Here is a 24168-nt window from a genome sequence, read left to right on the forward strand (position 1 = left end):
TCCAATATTATTGTATGCCCTATTAATATGTCTTCATTATTGATGTTTATGTGTTCTACAATTTTATATTTTAATGTTACAGTGTACTGCACAGTACAGTTAAAGTTACTTTCACGCATTGAATCTAGTGATCTGAACAGAGGCTTCAAAGCTAATTACAGAGGGTTTACTGTACATTTCGTACATCTTAGGCCTGGAGTTCCAAATTCTGGAAAAACCCATATCTGGCAACCATCCAGGTCCCAAGCATGCCAGATAAATGGTCCCATAACTGTACCCATCTGGAAGCCTTTTACCTGCTAAACTATGAGAGAATGATAGAATAAGGTTAGGCAGCGAGATGTTCGGCTCAAAGAGTTCATTAATACGACATCACCCTACAACGTCCTCCAGCTTACTGGTCACTCGGCTGAGTCGGCTCCAGCGGTCTCACCCCACACACCAGGCATAAGATGTAGTTGCCAGATACCGCTGTTTGGACGAATCACACTGAAAACAGTGAAATAACTTCTTAGGCCGATTGTACCACATTTGATACTACAGTATTCCTAATTCTATTATTATCTGCACAAATAGTGCTCTTATTTCTTGCTCTTCAGTTACTTCCATTTTCACCTCTAAAGAAATAGCCTTGTCAACTCAGACTTTCAGTATTGGGAGATAGGGCAGTCTGATAAGGCTGATTTTCTGAATAGGCCAGAGCCCGACCTAGATCCAAGATCTGAGGGCAATTAAGTCTGAGATAGGAGGACGAGTCTGAGTCCGACACAGGTTTGAGAATCTAGGGTAATAGTCTGAGGTGGTAGAGAAAGTCTGTGTCAAGTACCTTGAGTGGTTTCAATACACCCCTGTGGAGAAGAATACATAGATAAAATTTATCTGGTCAGTCTTTATATTTTTTTTTTAGAATATTCAACAGTTGGTAACTTGGACACAGCTGTCATATCATGTATTTTGACTTTCTTACTCAAGACAATATAGATGGACGACAAAGCATTCTGTATCGTAAACATATAATTTGTTAAATGGCGTTTTGAAATGACCGACTGTATTCATTTGATATTTATTTATTTAATCTTTAAAAACTTATGTAATGAAACATACAATATTAAAAATATTTAATGTTTTCTAAAAAATGAAACATTAAAGACAGATTACTGTTTTTACATTAAATACGGTGAGGATACACTCCAGTACGGTAGGAACATTAGAAAAATGACCAAAGATAAATAGAATCACGTAATACATTCTTAAAACATCACTTTTCTCCCTTCAACACTACAATAATTCCATCATTTTAAAATACCTTTTAACAAATTATAAGTTTACTATACAGAATGCATTATCTTCCATCCATATAGTCTGTACCGTATTTATTGAAACAATGACTATTTTGCCTAAAATTTTATTTTTACCATTGACTTATTATATTTTGAGTTATATTTTGAAAAATTTAACAATGAGTCAGTGGTCATGTGGTCTTTATTTGAGCTTCAACTCACGCTACTCGAAAAATGGGCAGTGAAATAGTCTTGGTCTATCTTTAAATTCATGATTGTTGAGTATTGTGCAGGTCAAGGGAATACTGTACATATAAAGTAACACCTTGGTCTCATATACAGTACTGTACTGTACACGAGAAAAAAGCCCAATACCAATATTGTATAAAAGCAACAAGAAACACGAGGACACCCCCAGCTGTAAGGAAGGACCACCACCACTTGTGCAGTAGGAGTGAACACCACCACCTTAAGGGTACCCAGCACTGTTTCTACCCACATAATGGGATTGTCCATCAGCTGGGGGGTAGGAGTGGCCACACCACACTTTAATACCCACGCGCTGAAATTCTTCCTCAAATTTGTAGGCTCCTCCTCCAGTAGCACAAATGGTAGAAGCAAGGGTAGCCATCCCCTTGCTTTTGGAGAGTTCAAGGAACTGTGGCATCTCTGATGTGGGGAAGCGTATAAAGTGGAGTGTTCCTGTTCGATTCCCAACACGCACCTTTTCCATCTGTAAAACAAAATATAAAAATGTCAGTAGTTGTGTAAAACAGTAAGTGACAAAAGGTCTAAATACACTGTATATAGAAAATGAGGTGCACAAAAATAATTATAAGACTGAAGTGTGTGAGTTGTGTAATATCACTGGATAACATTCCTATGGCTGCTGAAATCATTTAAAAAAGACATAGCTCTTAGTTTACCAAAAATTGATAACTATTTAGTGTTTAAAGAATAATCGAGGGGTGATGATTGGAAATTTTATATTGTGATTCGGTATTGTGACTTAATAAGTAGGGCGGACCTCGAGCTTGTGCTATTCTAATTAAAAGTTTAATGTATGCTCAAGGGATCTACAGAACAGTAATGATAGTCATAAATTATATGAGATACAAAGGAGTCACATAAAACTGTTGTTTGGTGAGTTTGGAAATTTAAATGGATTTTGATGTGGTTGATGTGACAGATTTGTGATGTGCTGATGTTAAATGATCTTTCATCCTTTAAATTCTCAAGGATTAGTTTTGCTATTTGTAGGTTACTTAAATAAAATTAATCTTTTAAAATTTAACTCAATACAAAAGTGTTTGTGATAAATGTAAATATTTAATAGAACTATAAGAGGTTAATTCTGAGCCAAAAATATAATTATAGTACAACAAACCTGAAGGTGAGCATCCCTGTGGCCAGTGTCACCATAGGCCGAGTTGCTCTTGAGGTATCTCCGAATATTTTTAATAGTCTCAACTTCACTCTCCTCCTCAGCCTCACTCAAGTCGGTTGGTTCAAAGTACACAAGCTTTGTCAGGGTTCCACCAATATCCATTCCAAACCATGGCATAGCTGGTGATAAATTCCAACATTTAGGAGATTTTTTCATGAACGGATTTTTTATTCTCTCACAAGGTTTGTTGTTCTTCCAAAAGAGATGGTTGAAGACTGATAACTAAGAAGTCCTATCTGTGTGGTGAGTCAAATGTGCAAAATAAAGCAGGTAAAGTCAAGTACACTAATCACAAATGAGAGTGTAATCAAATTTGTTACTGAAAAAACTAAAGCACAAAAAAATTATTAATAAGTTGCAGTGTGATATGCACCAGGTATATAAAGCAATAGATTCTTAACCATATCATTTGAAATGAGTAATTAAGTAACACAGACATCAAACAGATTACGGGAAGGTGAGAGAAATGGGAGGAAAAATAGATTACTACACACTGAATGATCACAACTACAGGTCAAACTCCTCCAAAATGACACCCCCAGGGCCTGACCAGTGTTGGATCCTGGAGCAAGAAATCAGACATGTTCCTGGTGACAAAAATATCATCATTTCCCACCAAAAAGCAACAATAATTTATAAAATACAGTCCTCTACCTGCACCAGGGTGAGTTTTGGATACCCCTGAAGTTGGAGGGGATCAAAATCATATTCATTTTCAAAATTGTTAATAACATAAAGAGATACTTGAGTATAAGATATTGAGTACAGGGGGATCTCCTTATCAGAGGCATCAATATCCGTGGTTTCGCATTTACGAGGCCAAATTATTGCTGAACTATACCTAAAAAGTATCCGCACTTACGAGGAATAATATCCGTGTAGCGTGAAGGCTCGACAGAGAATGATTCAAATCTTCCTCCATACACAAACTCATCCCCTAAACCCATGCTGTTCACTCGCTCTCAGTCGTTCGCCCACTGTAAACAATGCCTAATCTGCGGTTTTCTATTATTTTTGTGAATTCTTGAAAATCATTGCCATTGTTTCAACCATGAATTCAAAGCATAGTGCTAAATTAAGTGTCATCGCTAAAGGGAAGCATGGCAGCTATGGATTGGACGTGAAATTATTCGTTGGAAGAAAAGTGGTGAGCACATGATAAGACATCTCCCATGGTCTTTAGATTCCAGAGTACTGTATAAATAGTAAAAGGTATAAATATAATCTTACGGAGTGTCATTTAGACTTATACGGTCCCAATCAAACCACAGGGAAAGGCAGAGACAGGGATGGATGAATGTAATTAAAAATTGGGTTCCCAGCAAAAAGCAAAATCTCAAAGGATTGGTAAAAACAGCCCAACAATGTTAAGAGTGGAGGACTGTGGTTGCCAACCCTCAGATATGAGGACGATATTTTGATTGATTGATACACAAATTAGGCAGCTTCACACCAATATTGTGGTTTCGAAGGTAACTGTGTACGTTTGCATTGATGAGATGTTTCTTTAAGAAACAAAAATATATTCTTTCTTGGATAATTTACTAAACATATTGCCATCTCCTTTCATGCGTATGTTCTTTTCTACCTTTAGGGCAAGATATATAATTTATATGAAGACTGTCTTAGTGATGAATCTAACTTAGCAACAAGGCACGTTCTATGTAAACAGATGCAATGAAAACATAGTTTTAATTTCCATTAATATATAAGCACAGAACTGTTGCCACACACACTAGCCTGCACTACTGCTTAATGTCCGAGTTCAGCATGGGATGCTGTCATATGCCTGTGTCAGCAACCCAGCACCTTCCGATGTTACACGTGAATAAAGCAATTTATTTCTATTTTTCTTGTAAAAGCAGGGTTTTCATTCGTATCTCGAAATGCCAATTTTTTTTTTATTTCCACCAATATTAGCAAATTTTTTTAAATCAATGCACACCTGTATTAAAAATTTTGATTGTTCAAGGAAAGTGGCAGATAAAACTACTGACCCCATTCTCCATTTTCTCAAGATTAGCAAAGGCGTACTGTACATAATTTAGCTTGCCTTGGGTGTACGAAAGTGATAAATTTATATTAAAAGTTAATTGGATAAAGGTTACTGAAATAAGACCGATTTAAAAACTTGGATGCAAACATTTGTTAAAACCAATAACAACAATGATGGAGTTTGAACATAAACTCTCTTTTATTACTAACTGAATAATACTCTACTTACGAGGAGTGGAGTCGTGAGAGTTCTGGTGGCCAGTACATGTACTCCCATTCACCTCCATGGTGGACTTGCTTCTGGGTGGAACTGATTTTATGTCACCATTGGTTGCTTGGTTACTGTTTACAGGAATTTTTGCTACATTTTCATCAATAACTGACTTGTCTTCTACAGGCATTATCTGAAACACAACCAAGAAATGAAGACTTAATTAAATAAGGTATATCTAGAGCAATCAAAGAGTTCAACATTCTGTAACCCTCTAATATTGTTGAATTTTTTAAAATTTATTAAAATAACCATTCAGTCATATTCTATTAATATAATATCACTAAAGATTATGTTATCTATGCTTATGGACTTGAAATACTCTTTCAATCATGATAAGCCTGATAACTGGTGTTTGTGGTACAGCAGTAACACACACATCTCTCCCTACAATGTCATGGGTTTGAGTCCAACTTGGCCCAGACCTAGTGTGACTCTCCCAAACATTGCAGGTTTACTGCTGTCCTAACACTCGGCAGACTAACTGCCTAAAAGCTAATGAAGTTAATAAACAGGTGAAATTATTATTATTATTATTATTATTATTATTATTATTATTATACAATATATACAGTATACAGCTGCTCCTCGACTTACAACATACTCGACCTACGACCACCCGCACTTACGAACTGCCTCAGTCGGTACAACCACCCGCACATACGACAACCGCAGCCGGTACCAAATTTTTTTTCAAATGACGCGCGTATTTTCTAGACCGAAACGTTTCCGTCCCGTGCGAGAGCGTCGAGTGGGCTGGGTCGCGCCGCCTCGTGGCTACAGCACCCACGCTGTAGAGCGCTTAGATGGTGTTTGGCTGTCGTTCTCGCAACTAATCGCGCTGTGTACTGACATTATTTTCGTATCTAATTCACTTTAGAATGACTGGCAAGGGTAGAAGTGAGAGTGCTGGTGGTGCTCAGAAGAAAAGGAGACAGTCAATTACTTTTGAGACGAAGATGATAATACAGTGTGAAAATGAAAAAAACGGTAGCAACCATTTCACACGACCTAGGCTTCTCGCATTTGTCCATATCGACTATTTTGAAAGACAAGGAACGTATTCGTGAGGTAGTGAAAGGATCAGCACCTATAAAGGGAACTATAATAACGAAGAAAAGACAAGGTCCTATTCATGAGATGGAAAAATTACTTGTGATCTGGATGGGAGATCAAATACAAAGGCGTGTACCCTTAAGCCTTCTAACCCTACGGGTTATGGCAAAAAGGCTTTTCAAAGGCCCGAAGAGCAGGCAGGAGATGAGTGCGACCAAACCTTCACAGCAAGTCATGGGTGGTTCCAAAGGTTTAAGAAACCGCTTCAGTTTGCATAGTGTAAAGGTGAGTGGAGAGGCAGCAAGTGCTGATGTGGGTGCTGCCGAAGCTTTTAAGGAGGAGCTAGATCGTGTCATCGTGGAGGGAAATTTATGCCTTAGCAAATACAGTATTTAATGTGGATGAAACTGGCTTATTATGGAAGCACATGCCAGAACGGACATACATCCACAAAGAGGCTAAAACAGTGCCGGGATTCAAGGCATTCAAGGACCGAATCACACTTCTGTTGGGCGGGAATGTAGCCGGTTTCAAGATAAAGCCCTTCATGATATATCATTCAGAGAACCCAAGGGCTTTTAAACATGTCAGCAAGCACACGCTGCCAGTGTTTTATCACAGTAAGAAGAAAGCATGGATGACCCTAGTCCTGTTTGAAGATTGGTTCCTGACTTGTTTCATTCCACAAGCCAAGGAGTATTGTCTGCAACAAGGGATTGCATTCAAAATTTTTTTAATTTTTGATAATGTTCCGGGACACCCACCACACCTGGACGACCTGCACCCTGATGTTAAGGTAGTCTACATTCCACCTAACACTTCCTCTATCATCTAACCCATGGATCAAGGTGCTATTGCTGCTTTTAAAGCGAATTATTTACATAAAAAAGTCGCTCAGGCTGTTGCTGCTACTGAAGGTGAGAAAACGCTCAGACAGTTTTGGAAGGACTACAACATTTTGAAATGCATAAAGAACATAGCTGCAGCATGGGATGAGGTTACAAGACAGTGCATGAATGGAATATGGAAGAAGGTCCTGAAAAGATATGTGAACACTTTCAGTGGATTTAATGAAGATGAAGTAATTTCTGAGATTAGTAACAAGATAGTGGAGTTGGGTAAACAGCTTGAGTTAGAAATTGATAATGAAGATGTTGAGCAGTTGGTTGAAAGTGTAGCAGAAGAGCTAAGTAACGAGGATCTTATTGAACTGGAAGCACAGAAAATTGCAGTGGAAGAAGAGAGTCAAAATGTTGAAGAACCTGCACCCCTCAAAAATTTTTCAGCGAAACAAATGGCAGAGGCATTTGCAACAATTAATAAGGGGATGCAAATGTTTGACGGAATGGATCAAAATGTTGAGCGTTTTGCCAAAGTTGACAGAATGGTCCAAGATGCACTTGCTTGCTTCAGGGAGATTCATAATGAAAAGAAAAGGCAAACTGTGCAGACTAAATTGGACATATATTTTAAGAAGTCCCCCATTGCTGTCTCCTCACGCCCCACCAGTGCTGTCTCTTCACTCCGTAAAGATGATCCAATACCTTCAACCAGCAAGTTTCCCCTGCATATTAACCTGTCTGAAGAAAACGACATTGATGACCCACCCAGCCCTGTCTTCTCCTCTGAGCTGTTTGGTGGTTACAGGTACAGTGATTTCTAAAAGGGTATTCGCGGTTTTGGCTTTTCACAGGGGTTTCAGGAACGTAATTCCCGCAAAAAAGGCGGGATTACTGTACATTAAATTGGAGGATGAAATCCTTGGGTAATTCTAAACCACAATGTCTCTATGGTAAAATGTCAGATTCTGCATAGTGTCCAAGTTACAATACATTTAAGATGTTGTATTAATGAGAGTGAATTTGATGTAAAACTCCTCCTTCCTGTAACTGCCTTTATCTCATTCCGTCGTACATGGTCACTGTCTCATTGCACCTGTGTCAGCCATCTGTATCACGCTGTACTGCTGTACATAAGAATCTGTGAATAAATGATTACAAAAACCTATGGGGATTTCACATCAAATTCACTCTCATTAATAGGTTAGGTCCTACCCTACCCTAACTAGCCTTTCACAAATGTGAATTTGCCCGAGGCGTCTGTGGCAAAACACTGTGCAGTAGCGCAGTATTCCTATTCCAATTGTAGCCTCTATTTGGGCAAGTGCTTCCAAGACTACCACACACTGAAAAAGTGTGGATTTTTGTTTCCACAGCATGTGTTTTGGTATAGCCAAAAGTATGTTAAAACCATCAAATATTTTTTTCTTATAATTTATCAAATACCAAAAATCTGTCGTCTGGGTTATCACCCCAAAATTTCCTGTGGTCATTGAAAAGTGAAAGCGGGTTCCTTAAGCATGACTGCCCATTAGGAGGCAGCATGACCGGTACTGTTCTCACCCACGTTCATTTCCTCAAGTTTGTAAACTTAGGTTCTGCATACCTATTTACAGCTGGATAAAATGGAACAGGAAATGAGCGGTGTATCCACTCGACTGCTGCCGTAACCTAACCCAACAAGACAAATGAAAAAAACAAAGAAACCTAAAGAAACCAAACCATAAGTCGAAAAGTAAAAAAATAAACTCGCAATATAAATTTCCGAGGAAAACAAGAGTGAGCACATGTGCACGAGTATTGCGTGATATTGACACTTCCACTGACTGGCTGAGTAAGGCATACAACGGAAATGATAGTGTATTTTTTTATGTAGATATTTGACCGGGATTCCTGGTCGAATAGCCACTTGCTATTTCACCGGGACCCACGGAAATTGTATATGATTTTTCTATAATTTTAATGAAAATTTGGTCTGGATGGTTGTGGGCATTACACTATTATTTAAATGTTGAATGCTTTATCACTACAGGTAACTTCTTTCATCGTCTTCTGATACTCTGAGATGTCACACTTCTCTCATGAACATATATAATGTAGGTTAGGTCGATATTTTATTAGAACTATACTATACCTGATAGCTAAACAGCATCATAACTGTTAAACATTGAGGTGTTAGTTCTCTTAAAGTGATTTAGAATTTAATCTGATTTTATCTTCCTTGTATCCTTAATTTTGCTTGTATTATTTCTATACTTGTTAATTTTTTTCTGATAGTTTGAATTATAAATAAAATAATATGAAGAATTTTCTGTGGCCAGAAGTACTTTGTTTTATTTTAAGTCCCAGTCAATTAACCAGTGGTTATTTAGCTGGATACTGGTCAAATATCCCCCCCCCCCCTTTGCTCTGTTCCTATATAAGAATAAATATAAAGTTCCACACAGACACTACAAAATATTAACCTACAGTTATATTGTTATATACTAACACGGCAGGTGGAGCTTGGTGTAAAATATCATAAAAGCAATATTATACAAAATGTATTCCTCGTGCACTATTAATCTTTTACAGGGCAAGAACTCCTTAATCTTCCCTGGAAATATTTTCTAAAGTTAGTGCTCAGGGCACTCCCATGTTAAGTATTACCTTAATACTGTATGTTACCACACACTAATCACACGGGTTCATCATTACAATGTGTATAATAATACTGTAGTGAGTATAGGACAAAAGCCCTCTGGGACAATAATAATGGAAATTTTTGAAAGCATATTTTTATTATTTATTATTTACAGTTTATGAACACCTCTCTGGTGTGTTATATATTACATTTTTTATACCATAAAACAGCAATACCTTTCCTAACCTACTTTGCACTTTAACTAAGGGGCTTTTGTCTGGAGCCCATATAATAGCGCAAATATATATATATATATATATATATATATATATATATATATATATATATATATATATATATATATATATATATATATATATATATATAATGATTATTATATTTAAAATATTGGTTGGGTACTGATCACACTCTACGTACACAATAGAGATTTATCTACGTCAAGGCTTTAACTGGTCAACCAGCCTAGCAAATACTTTATAATCCATAATGATATACGTAGAACTGCACCCAAGGGACGATACTTGCACCTTATCTAAGACTGCCAGCTTCCATTTTCAATGAAATGGGCTTCTGCAAGTGACCAAGTTTTCTTATTTTTCATATTTTCCCTGCTTCAAATATCACCTATCAAAGGAAGGAGGACTCACCTACTCATTCACTTATCTCAAACACAAGAGAAATTCCTGCGTTAGTGGGCAGGAGAGGAAGATCAACAAGCGAGGGTGCAGGTGCCGGGAACACCTGATCGCCAGCTCCTGGGGCCAACAGACCTGGGACGGCTGATCGTACACCAACATGCTCGCCAACCTTACCGCATAACTCTCTCATCCCATCTATTATCTTTATTTGTATCACTTATTTACACTGTCATATGTTTTTTTACAGCTCATATATTTGATTAATTTTGATAACAGTACTTTGCGCTTTTATAATTAAGTTTAATATATCGAATTTATTTAATTTTCAGCATAAAAGACAACTTTAATTTGTGACGTCACGATTTGTTTTGATGGAAAGCTGCCGCTCATTGGACCAACAACATCATGTGATAGCCTGGCCGATCATCGTCTCCTTCACCTTCGATTTTATCTTACTAGTCTCGCAGTATTCTCATTTATGTTTCCACTCGAGATATCTAGATGGGAAGTATATCCTCAGAGTGCAATAAGCTAATACGTTTATTAAATTCCTGGTTAAGTACGTACTGTCTAAAACAGTTCGGATTATCTGATAATCCGCTGTACTCTGCTTGATGACCATTGTACAGTATTTTTTGTTCATAGTCGTTGTCTGCTCTCAAGGTTGTGACAGATAGCTTTCGTTAATGAATACCTCCCTCATGTATCTTGGTAGTGGCATTTGCTACTGACCTAAATACGTAAGTTCCGCTCTGGCCTCAATATTACTGAATGTTTTTTTTTTTTTTTAATAATTTCCGCCACTTATAAGCTTATTAGCAGTTCGAGCGGTGTGTCTGCGAGTGCAGCTTAAATGAGTAAGGCAAACATTCAATTCGTATTATCGATTCAACTGAAACGTTTGAAAATCTGTTATATGATATAAAAGCATCGGAAGTACAGGTAGATTACTCAAATACAATATAGTAAAGTGGAACAGTCGGATATGTAAGTTACCCAGTATGGTCTTTGAAATTAATATGTAGGTTACAGTGTAACTGATTCAAGTTGTTTATCGGAACAGGTAGGGGAATGCCATCACGGTTTATGCCTTTATACGCCTTCTTGACGCTGACACAATTCAGGCAATGTATGTGTGGACACAGGTTCTGTAGCGTGGTGGCATTACAGATGCACAGTATCTAGACTTTTTCAGGGCTTTCGACAGCGTACCACACGAAAGGCTGAAAATGAAAGTGGAAGGGTCCGGAATTCAGGGGAACGTCCTATCGTGGATAAGAGACTTTCTTCAGCAGGTAGGTAGTAGGCAGCTATCAAACAGGAAGGCACTACCGTCTGGGAAGATATGGAAGCATAATGCATTGTCTAATGGCAGACCCTGCTGCTATATGGCATAAAAAAAATTGTGACCAAGTCCCAGGTTGCCGAACTTTTTGCCTCATTTACACACAGTTGCAGGGTCTCGATTGTTTCTCATGCTTTGACAACACTGTACTGCGCACATCATTGTCATTCCTAAAAACCCCATTTAATTCATATTACGCTATACAACATTCAAATCCACCGCGCTTGTAGAACCTCAGAAAACGGGAAACATTGATAAAGGATAACTCACCTACTCAATGTTACTAGACCATGTGTTGTATTGTACCCAGGTACAGTTATATCATATTAATTGTATGTATTCATAGCATTCAGGAGAACTCAGGGTATCCATAAGATGAATGTTAAAGTCCAGTTGAGCCGGACTAGTGTACTGTAGGACTAAGTGTGAATCATGGTTGAAGGTCATACTATTTACGTCTGTGAACGTGTAGCGAACATAACTTCCACAGATATCATATGAAAATACATGAGAACAATGATCTGGAAAAGGGATAAAGGTATCAGAACTATGTGAAGTGTCGGAAGTGATCCAGAAACTATACTTGAAAGGAAATATCTTGTAGCGTCGGTATGAACTTAATACACCTCGTATCCTCACGTGACATATACCCACGACAGGTACAGTGATCAGTGAAGTTGATACACCCCCGCCATGATCATTCAGCCTTTGTTTCAAGGCGCGTCATGTACCCGCCTCGGGTGTGCGCGTTGATATTATAACCCAATGAATTTACCCACGAAACTAGCAAACCAAGACCTTACCTTAGAAGGTAAGTTAGGATTAAAATATGTGTTTATACGGCATGAGTGACAATATTCCGAAAAGTGTTCAGGTGAGAACCGTAAGAAATAAAAGTAAAAATTAAAGATTGGAAACTGTAGGCCTACTCGGTGAGGAGGGGCGGGCACTGCCCTCAGTATCCCCCGTTCTACCGTTACCTCAGGTGCCATGTGGTCGGAGTGCCTTGCTGCCCGGCAGCCATTATCCATATGAGCGTCCCAACAGGTGGTGACTACTCCTAGCTATGCCAATCCACTGTGAACCTGTGGATTTCCAGCACACCACTCCAAATGAATAGTCACAAATAAGGAGACCGTGAGAAACTCTGCAGTCGTCACTTGGAGCGACCTACAGTATAATACCAGGCGTAGAAATAGTGCTGGTATGTCTCTAGGTGAAGCCCTCGTCTTTACCCACCGAGGGCGGTGTGCGAACGAGGTGCCTGTTGTGTATACCTAAAAGTCACAAGGAGTCCCATACTTGCAGGTATGGAGTGTAACATGTGTGTTGAGATGGTGCTAGTATGTATGATAACCGACGGTGCTATATTCCATACAGGCGGAGCAGTCTGATGTGTTAAGGGATAGTGTAAGAAGGAATGACCGAGGTAAGGTGGTCACAGATTGTTATGCAATAAGTAGGTGGATGACACGCCATTAATGTAAGAGTCTGGTGCCCATCTGGGTAACCAACATTTTCGTTGTTCTTCTGAGGAAGGCCAATTCATGTATATGTTTTTTACCAGTATGCTTTATAAGGAATAAATGAATTAAGACGTGTTATGGTTTCACCCTTCTTTCCCCTTATCGATCTGGTCAATGGAAAACCTAGCCCAATGCCTAGTCCACTCTGCACGCTACCTAACGAGCTACATGCTGTCCAGAGGGGGTCTGGTGGCAGCGACCCTTAGAAATTAAGATTAGAGTTAAGTATTTACCCTTAGTATTAGTGACCCCAGTCAGGCAGTATAACACAACATACCTATATCGTTTCTTCTTCTTCTTCTTCTTCTTCTGTTTTTACCAATCCTCCAAGGTTTTGTATCTCTCTGGGTTCCCAGTTTTTAATTACATTCATCCATCCCAGTCTCTGCCTTCCCCTGGCCTTCCTACCCTAAACTCTGCCCATTAATATCTCGGTTATTATCCCTTCATCCCGAATTATATAAACAAAGTATAATTTTTGTTCTGTACATTTCAAGCATTTCTCTTGAAGTTTTTGCTAATGTTAGTACTTCTTCATTTGTTCTGTCAGTGTGGATTATTCGCATTCGCCCATAACACCACATTTCAAAGGCCTCCAACCTCTTTCTGGTGTCTGCCGAGTGTCCACGCATCTGACTGATACAATTGTCCTTGCCATATCAGGCCTTTTTCTCGAATTGAAGTTAATGTGTATTTTCATTAGGTTTTTTACATTATTAAATGCCGTTTATGCTTGCCCTATTCTTGTTTTGATTTCTTCCGTACATCTACCACCACAGCTCATGTTACTTCCCAAATACACAAAATTTTCCATTGGTTTAAGTTCCCTGTTGTCTACCATAATTGTTATTTTAGGATTTGTTTCCAATATGGAAACAACCATTACTTTCGTTTTACACCATTAACTTAAACCACATTTTTCACCTTTTCTACTAGTCTGTCAATGGGTTTTTGTAATGCTTCTTCACTATCTGTGATAAGAGCAGCAGCATCTGCATAGCGTATATTTGATATCACTTAATCGTTAACTTTTATTCCTTCATTATCACATAACTTCTCCCGTTAAGAATTCTGAATATATATTTTAACGCTCTTCAAAAGTGAGTTGCTTCCCCGTCTGGTGCCTGCACTCCAGCACTTCAGGTACCCAGAGAGATTAGAGCACCTGCAGTTGCCTAGCTGTACAATAAACAGGCAAGGGGTAATTTATGAGAAGTTTATAAGCACCTCAGAGGACATTGCTCAGTCGAGTGTTCAAAGCTGGAACTCGCGGATGCCCTTCCCATTAATGGTCACAGCTTCAGGTTAAAGAGGCCTCAAGCTCAGAAAATTGTGAGAGTTAACTTTATTGTGGTGAGAGATTCTTGTACGTCCCCCCTGGATTACTGTATACAGGCATGGTACCCTACCTCTAGAAAGACTTACCATCCTGATGAAGTTGTGGTACGAATACAAACTCCCTTGTTTCAAGAATTTGTAAAAGTATAAGATCTGCATCAGAAAGGTGAACACGATTTGTAGTGCAGTATTCTAATGTGTTGGTACTAAACTTTTAATAATAACAATCATGCAATACATCGTTGATGAAGCCACAACAAGGATTTTTTTTCATTGATGATCTATGAGTATTACCTTTTACTTACTTTTATCATCTTCACCACTGATCGGCTTGTTAGCCGCTTGGGCGATCGGTCAAGTCTCTGTTACGCACTGTTGGCAAGTACTGGGCATGCACCGGCTCCTGAATGTACCTGAACCTGCTCCAGTGTTGGTCAAGTCTTGTCTTGAAAGAGCTCACACCCGGTGCCGTCACAACTTTCTGGTAGATTCTTCCGAGAGTTCACAACTCTCACTCCGAAAAAGTTTGTCCTCACAGTTTTCTGGACTTGCGGCTTCTTCAATCTTGAGCTGTGACCCATTGTGGGGCGAGCGACCAAGCGTCCGCCAGCTCCAAGTATGGACACTCGACTGAGTAATGTCCCTTGAGATGCTTATACACCTCAATTAGGTTGCCCCTTGCCCGTCTGTAGTATAAGCTAGGCAAGTTCAGGCGCTCCAATCTCTCTGGTTAGCCGAGGTGCCGAAGTGCAGGCACCAGTCTGGTGGCCCTCCTTTGAACATCGTCTCAAATAATGTAGTCTAAACGCAATGAAGTATTATAAATTTTACTGAGACAAGTTATTTTACGTATGTATACGTTGCAGGGGTGGATCTAAGAATATCAAAAGGGGGGGGGGGGTCCAAGAAATTGTGGCGGGGGAGAACATGGCGAGCGCAGCGAACCCACCCAAGATTATTTTTAAAATATGACCAATATCACGAGCATTTTGAGGTTAGTTTGAATATATGTGCACTTGATATTATGTATCTATCTATCTTGCTACATATCTATTTGTTTATCTATCGTAAAAACGTCGTATAATGTTTTTGGAAAATAATATTAGTTACCCTCTAATTTTGTTTACGTTTTCGGTGAAGTAACATTTTCTGTTTCTATTTTAGTAGCAACTATAATAAAACAAAAAATCATTATAATAATAGTAGTAATAATATACCGCACTGCCGCACAGTACTTATTTTGTAAAATCATGTATATTTATAATTGATTTTGGAGGTGTATAGACAACGCAGGTATACAGTATTCATAGATCGTGCACGTATATAATTTTTAATGTATAATTGCCTCAAAGAGTAGCTTTACCTTCTGTGATAATGTTTACATAAATGTGGCAGCCTCACAATGCCAAATTTATGAATGATTGGGTCTTGTAACGATGGAGCTAAATGCTGGACAAGTTCGAGTGCTTTATTTTTACCATTACCCTCTTCGCCACTAATCAGGTCGTTAATAGCTGTTGGCACTGTTCCTTTTCCTTTTATCCTCTTCGCCACTGATCGGCTTGTTAGCCGCTTGGGCGATCGGTCACGTCTCTTTTCATTTATCTTCTTCACCAAAAGATCGGCTCGCTAGCCGCCCGGGCGATTGGTCGCGTCTCTGTCACGCACTGTTGGCAAATACTGGGCATGCACCGGCTCCTGAATGTACCTGAACCCGCTCCAGTGTTGATCAAGTCTTGTCTTGAAAGAGCTCACACTCGATGCCGTCACAACACTTTCTGGTAGATTGTTCCAAGAGTTCACAACCCTCACTCCGAAAAAGTTTGCCCTCACGGTTTTCTGGACTTGCGGCTTCTTCAATCTTGAGCTTTGACCCCTTGTGGGACGAGCGTCCTCCAGCTCCAAGTAAGGACACTCAACTGAGTAGTGCCCCCTGAGATGCTTATACACCTCAACTATAAGGGCCTGTGCCTCTTATAACAATTTCCTTAACTTTAATACTTACAACCATTGGTAGCGTGACGAGAGGAGGCTCGTGGGTATATGTATTGATAGTATCAAGTAATAGGGAAGAAATAACGGTAGATACTGTAGGTAAATAATAGACACAATATACAAATACAATATTTATTTAAACATTAAAGTGGAGGTAAGAGAAGAATATATATACCAACAGACGAAACCTGGTACTATGCCCTCAGGCTCAAAATACTCACACCACTACTGGGTGGACATACTCAATAACACTCACACCATTACTGGGTGGACATACTCAATAACACATAAACTCTTATAGTAACTTAGCACCATTAAGACCAGGGGCAACTGCCACTACAACGCTCAGTCGTCAGGAGTGATACTCAAGCAACCGCCATGGGGTCCTGCCACCATGGGGTACTTTCCAACGAACTCTGAAGATCCCAGTGGAATAACACAACCACACCATAGCCCTACTGAGTTAGACACTCATCCACCAATAATGGGGGCTGGTAGTTGTGTGTGGCTTGGTGATCCGGGGTCACCTCGCTGGCCGAGCGTTAGGGTCAGACGGGCCAGCTATGGGGCCCATAGGTAGTACTGACGTGTCTGACGGTCGGGTCCCACGAAGATAACTGATCCTACTGGACCTCGGACATCTCCCCAGACATAGTGGATACAACATTCACGCTACAGACACGGCCTAGGCTGCGTTAGGGACCTGTATGGGTGAAGGGGCGAGCACTTACTAACTGTGACAACGACATCACGTTTCAGGGGACGTTAAAGACGTCAGACATTACTTCACTCAGAGCATATCAACTACGTTACTGTAACACTTGCACAATCAACTATTAATTGAGTCAACTCACTTAAAGAAGGGCGAATTACAACACAGAGTGGAACGACCTATCTGTATGGTTGAAAGGGCGAGCACTTACTAACGGTTGAAATGCCCGCGGCACCCTCATTCAAAATAGGTCAAGGAGTCCACTTACTTCTTTTTCGATGAATTACTTTACTATACACTCTGACGTTGAAACTGAGACTATGAACTCAGTTTCATTCCATACTATTATCTTCACTAACAATGCTCCTGACTGAGCTATCAAAAGCAAAAAATAAATTGATTACAAAGGGTTGGATGGCAACAGGTCCCAACATACAGCGTCTTGCTACGAAATCCGCGGATTATATTCAAAGTTTCCTTCAGACAAGGACGGCCTCTCGATGACGTCATCAAGGATACAGAGAAAACGGGGGACGTTTCCACTGGGGGACTCAGAAGGTTTTGTGGACGTTTGAGCATAATATGAATCCTTAAGGTTTTTAGGTTAGCCGTCATCACGATCATGACACAACTAGGTCCCCCCTTGCCCGTCTGTAGTATAAGCTAGGCAAGTTCAGGCGCTCCAATCTTTCAGGGTAGCTGAGGTGCCGAAGTGCAGGCACCAGTCTGGTGGCCCTCCTTTGAACATTTTCAACCAACTGACAGTCCCTAGCATATCTCGGGGACCAGATGGGGTGACAGTACTCCAGATGGGGAAGCACTTCACTCCTGAAGATCGTTACGAGGGACGGACCGTCTAGATATCTGAACGACCTTCTTATAAGACCCAATAATTTATTTGCCTGATTTACCTTCTTCTCACAATGGCCCGAAAACTTCAGCTCATTGTCAACATACACACCTAGGTCCTTCTCACACACAGTCTCAACTAGTGCAGTTTCTTCATCCCGTTGGGACATATGATACGCCTCCTTACCGTTGGTACGCCCCAGGTGCATCCTCTTACACTTCGTGACATTGAATCTCAGCAGCCATTTCTTCGACCATTCCTGAAGCCCACAGAGGTCCTTCTGCAGCTCTTCACAGTCCGCTTGGTTCTTAATTTCCCGAAATAACTTGGCGTCATCGGCAAACATTTGTATGGAGGAGTGTACAACGTCAGGCATGTCATTTATGAAACAAACAAACAACAGCGGGCCCAATACACTGCCCTGTGGAACCCCACTTGTGACAGGTACAGATGACGATTTCGTGCCATTAATCACCACACACTGCTTGCGGTCATGTAGAAAGTCTTCTATCCACGCTAGGACATTTCCCCGAATTCCGTACCCTTCCAGTTTGATTTTCAGCCTTTCGTGGGGTACACTGTCGAAAGCCTTGGCAAAATCTGGGTAAATATTGTCGATATTACGACCCCGTTCCAGAATATGGGTCCAAATATCCAATACCTTGAGCAATTGTGTTAAGCAAGAGCGCCCCGGCATAAAACGGTGTTGGCAATTTTTTACAAGGTTGTTTCGTATTAGATGTTCCATTGCGGCATCTCTGATAATACTCTCAAGTACTTTACATATTATGCTGGTAAGGCTCACCGGTCTATAGTTGTTCGTGGAGTGACGATCGCCCTTCTTGAAGATAGGACTCACATAAGCCACTTTCCATTCACTGGGGACCATTTGTTCATCCAGGCATTTACAAAACAGGATCTTCAGGGGCTCGGCAAGCTCGTTGCACAACTCTCTTAGCACTCTAGGATGCACCATGTCAAGTCCGGGACTCTTATGGACCTTTAGCCTGGACAGTTTATTTCTAATAACCTCTTCTGTGAACACAATGTGGGTCAGTGCAGTGTCGAACCGTCTGTCCTCAAACGCAGGAAGGTTAGTTGCATCCTCTCTTGTGAACACTGAGGAAAAGAAGCTGTTCAATGCCTCAGCTTTATCCTGGTCAGAATCTGCGTAACTACCATCCACCAGCCTCAGGTCTGATACTCGTACTCGCGTTTTCAATTTCGACTTTGCATAGCGGTAAAACGCCTTTGGGTTTGACTTGACCTCGCTTGCAACCAGCCTCTGGAACTCCTTTTCAGCCCTTCTACACTCTATCTTTGCTTGGTTTCTGGCTCTTGCATACATCCTCCTGTCCTGCTCATCGTTTGACCCAACCCACGTCTTGAATTTCTGGGTTTTCTTCTTAATTTTGTCGACCGCCGCATGGTTCATGTGTAGGGATCCCCTCGTATTCCTAGAAGCACTGGGTTTGGTCTTGGGTATATATTTATCGATCAAATGGGTTATTTTACTAGTTATGATATTCAGCGTAGTGTCTGCGTTCTTATACCTTAATAAGTCAGGCCAGCTGGTACCCCTCATCTCTTCCCTCATCCCATTGTAATTTCCCTTGTAATATTTGCACCTTGGCCTGGCCTTATCTTGAACTAGGTAACAGTTAAATCTGAATGACAACACTGTATGGTGACTGGTTGGAGTACTGGGCATGAACTGGCTCCTGAATGTATCTGTACCTGCGCTGGTGTTGGGCAAGTCTAGTCTTGAAAGAGCTAACACTCGGTGCCGTCATAACACTCTCTGGCAAGTTCTTCCAAGAGTTCACAATTCTTACTCCGAAAAAAGTTTGCCCTCAAAATTTTCTGGACTTGTGGCTTCTTTAACCTTGAGCTGTGACACCTTGTGGGTCACACCATGCTGCAACACTAGCATTTGCAAGGGGCAGCCCCCATGACTCAGTGGACCCCTCCCTTCTCCACAACACAAGGATTTGTCTCTACACTGCCTCACCACCACCACCACCACCACCACCACCACTGTTCAGTATTGCCGTACACGGTGGATCGGACTGTCAATCAACTCGTTAGGCAATAATCTCTTTAATCATGATATTTATAAATTTTAATATAAAGTCTCAGATTTCACATTTGACGAAGGCCTGAACATGACAAGAATTAGAAGTATAACGATAAGGGTAAATAGACTTGCAAGTTCTTGCCGCCAACATGCTTCTTGCAGCCTGTTTCGCATTGTTTCAGGTGGGATGTCCAGTTGCAATCGATCTCTCAAGGCAACTGCATTTGTAATCGGAGAATGTCTAACATTCTAACTGTTTCCAGGAGTCGTTTGTCATCAGTTGGGGTAGTCTTTATGGGTCGCCACACCGGGGCTTGGATAGTGTTGAAGATTCCTCCCATCTCCTGCACCAAAGTCGGACCGTGGGTTTGGGAACTCCTCTGCCAGCAATAAAAAGATCGGGATATCTCATGCCGACAGTTCTTCCCCTTATGAAGAGCCCTTTCTCTTGAGGATTCATGCTGGAGTTGCTTACGGAATGGGAGCCAGGGAATAAGGTCGGTGTGTTCGAAGTTGCAAAGCAGATTAGTTAACTATCTGACTTAATCCTCTCTGCGGGCAACTGAACATTTGATAGTTTATTCTGGCAAACGTCAGACGATTTTATTCAGGTTAGGAAGGGTCTCTACTCCGTTAAGAGCTGACGCCTTTATTAAGAATCATCTATACAGTATTTCATTTATCTCAGATTGTATCATGAACAAAATATGGACACATGAGATGCTTATATAGGATTATTGTATATTAACGGTAATATGAGAATATCTGTTCACTGGTTAAAAAAGTGAGTTACAAATATCAGGAGACGATTGATGTTGACTTTTATCAGTTATTTAAAACAAATGCCAGCAAAATCGCAAACGTTCATATTGATATTTATATCACACCTCACATCGGTAGCAGCAAGTGATTTAATTCCCACAAAACCCACCAGCTATGAGATGCCCAACAGGTAAGTCATTTAATGAGGTTATAGAGCAGGGGGTGGGAGGTCTACCGGTGTGGGGTGACTGAATTCATGGTTTTGCTAAGCCTCCCGTGACCCATATATCTTTATACACATATTTCTATAATATATTGTTCCTTTCACTGTTGCATCGCTTTGTATTATTATAATGCTCCCGCCATAGTAAGATATGTTACCGCCACAGTAAGATAAACTAGAAGAGAGAGAGAAAGAGAGGGACAGTGTTGACAACGAACTTTGCTGAGGTGTTAAATGTGCGCGCCGGCCACATGTTAAGTGAAGAAACTGTTTACAACTCAGAATAGCTTACTAAGCGAGATGGAGCTGGTAGCAGCTGTGTGACTGCCTGAGGGACAGTCTATCGCCTTCTACTGTAAAGGCAACATCTTTCTGCAGGACATTATATTTGTTCTAGTTGTTCTAACCCTAGACTCCAAAAGGTGAGTGTGATTGAGAACTATTGAATCCTCTGAGAACTCTAAATAACTTTAATAAGTGTAATTATGTACTGTATATTTATCGTATTATTCAAACTGTGTCCTGATGTAACAGCAGTTGTTATATGTGAATTGTATTCAACAGGTTTTGACCGAATTATACTCATCGCGTCAACAACAAGGGTCTTATTGTCCTGTACAAACCAAAATCGCTCCTATGAGCGAATATAATAATATGTACGATATATGAATCAATCTCCACGTATTACAAATTCTGGGGCGTCAATATTTTGAACTATTGTTTGATCCATTGTGTGATTTACCAAGGAGTCACTGTCCCTGTGCGAAGAAGCTTCCTCGTGTATGATAATAACGAAATAAACAAATTTCCTCGCATCACTCATATTGGAATTTTTCCTTATTAGAAACATCTATGTGTGTATTTTGTACACAAAGTTTATATTCCAACATCTATGTATTATTATTGTCTCGGGAATTACATCTAGGAATCATTTCTACCAATCAGCTCCATTGTTACAAGACTACTACGGATTCATTCATAAGTTTGCTGTAGTGTTGCGACGGTGCCACACGTACGAAAACACTACAATGGGAGTAAAGGAACTCTTCTGAGGCAACTGTACCTCGACAGTGAAGGTATACAAACACTGGCAAATAGTAAGACAAATCGACCAAGAAAAGTCAACAAAGCCACCAACAGATGCTTAATTCCACCTGCGTCTATTGCTTAGGCTTGGTTATTAATGAGTAACAGTATATCTACAGTAATAAAAGTGCAGGTTAAGATTCGGTAAAGGACAATCACGGAACTTTATTGACTTATTTACCTTATTTACCTAATGGCCACCCACTAGAGGTGGCCATGCCGAGGGAAGGTGACCAGTGGCCAGTGTTTTTGATGGTTTGTTAAGGGTTATTTTGAAGCCCAATACTGTTCGTGATTCCACAGCTTGGGCTAGTAGACCATTCCATAGGTCTACCAGCCTCTGTGTAAAGAAGTATTTCCTTTTGTTCGTTCTGCATAATAACTTGGCGAGCTTGTAGTTATGTCCCCTCGTGTTGGTGGTGCGTGACCTCGCAAAGAAATGTCCCTGGTTCACGTTTTCCAGCACTTTCAGGATTTAGAATGTTTCGGTGAGATCTGCTTTAATTGTGCCTTGTCTGAGGGGTTGTTAGTCCCAAGGCCCCCAGTCTACTTGGATAATTGAGATGACATAGTTCTGGAATCATCTTAGTCACTCTGTGGTACTTTTTTCTAGGTCTTTCTAGAGGTAGGGTTTCCATGCCTGTATACAGTAATCCAGACTGGGCCGTACTTAAAAATTGTACAGCTGAAGGGGCATTTTCCTATCTTTATATTAGAAGGTAAGCTAATTACCAAATCTCGGTTTGTTTTTCTCACTGCTGCCCCCACTTGTTGTGTCGTGTTCAGTGAATGATCTGTCACGATCTTTCTCCTTATCGACAATATATGTATTTATATAAGGAGATAAGAAACACAATAATAATAATAATAATAATAATAATAATAATAATAATAATAATAATAATAATAATAATAATATTAATAATAATAATAATTCTACAGTCAATTACGTTTCCGTCGCAAGTTCATATTTTTTGAGTTACTTTGCCTTTCTTTATTTCACTTAAGAAAGTATAAGTTCCCGGGAGACATTGTTTACATCTTACACACGTGACTGTCCCGCCAATCTGTTTAAGTCTTGATGTCACGTGATACTCCTGCTCTTGATCATTGCTCAGCCTAATGTATTTGACCTGAGTAAATGGGGTAGTCGCAAGGGTGCTACTTCTCAAGTTCTTGTAAATAACGCCATTGCTATTGTCATTTTCAAGCCCAATGGTGTTCTACAAACTCCGTAAAGTGTCCAAAGTGTGGCGCAGACTGCCATGATCATGAAGACAAACACGTATGATTTTTCACGAAACTACAATTGCCAAAACACGGGTAAGGTAAAGTTAGGTCTGGCTAGGTCTGGTTAGATCAGGCTAGGTCAGGTTAGGTCAAGCTAGGTCAGGTTAGGTCAAGCTAGGTCAGGTTAGATCAGGCTAGGTCAGGTCAGGTCAAGCTAGGTCAGGTTTCGTGAAGTTAGTTTGTTCAGTGTCAATCCTTAGGTGACAGGTGAAGAGGTGAGGAAGGACGAGGGAACAGGGAACAGGATAAGGAGCTAGGATAATGACCACAAACCAAACGCTCACTACCCAGCTGGCCATCTGTAGTGCGAATATAACAAAGACACGATAAAGACACAACGGACATATTGGAGAAGCTGAACACACTGGACACAATCATTGATGATCAAGACAAAAGGTTACGTCAGTCACCTGTCTTACTCGTCTCAACTACTTTATAGGTCGTCTGTCACTCACCCAAACATCAAGAGTTCAAAGTTTCCAAAGTTTTGTTGTTGTTTTCGTAACTGGGATGAGAGGCAGCACATCAATTTACAATAACGTCTGAACACAACTTGGACGCCATCTTTGTATATCAGATGACGGACAATTATACTCGTGTTGGATAACTTTTTTTTTATCTGTTTTATACATTTTCACTTGTACTTATGTTAAGATGCTGCCACAGTCATACCAATTGTTAAGTACTATGTATGTTTAGTTGTATATAAGTTATGATACCACATGAAGAATCCTAAGACATCACATTGATATGAAATCGTCATTATCAGTTTATTTTAGTATAATAGGTGTAAA

At 40.1% G+C, this 24168-nt stretch overlaps 1 protein-coding gene across 2 annotated transcripts in view; it reads right to left on the minus strand.

Moving 5' to 3' along the window:
* The window catches only part of LOC121856223 (pantothenate kinase 3-like), a 30335-nt gene extending 20013 nt beyond the window's left edge, over nucleotides 1-10322 (minus strand). The window contains exons 1-4 of one of the 2 annotated variants that reach the window (XM_042351599.1): nucleotides 10180-10322; nucleotides 4952-5126; nucleotides 2668-2846; nucleotides 1840-2013 (exon numbers count right to left, since the gene is read on the minus strand). In XM_042351599.1, the coding sequence (XP_042207533.1) occupies nucleotides 1840-2013; nucleotides 2668-2846; nucleotides 4952-5123 (525 nt within the window). In that variant the 5' untranslated portion in view covers nucleotides 5124-5126; nucleotides 10180-10322. Of the gene's footprint in view, nucleotides 1-1779; nucleotides 2014-2667; nucleotides 2847-4951; nucleotides 5127-10179 lie in introns of both variants that reach the window. The other variant, XM_042351588.1, reaches the window with a different exon arrangement.
* Between the last annotated feature and the right edge of the window lie 13846 nt (nucleotides 10323-24168).

This window comes from Homarus americanus, unplaced genomic scaffold (assembly GCF_018991925.1).
Source record: "Homarus americanus isolate GMGI-L3 unplaced genomic scaffold, GMGI_Hamer_2.0 scaffold1024, whole genome shotgun sequence".
Lineage (NCBI taxonomy): Eukaryota > Metazoa > Arthropoda > Malacostraca > Decapoda > Nephropidae > Homarus > Homarus americanus.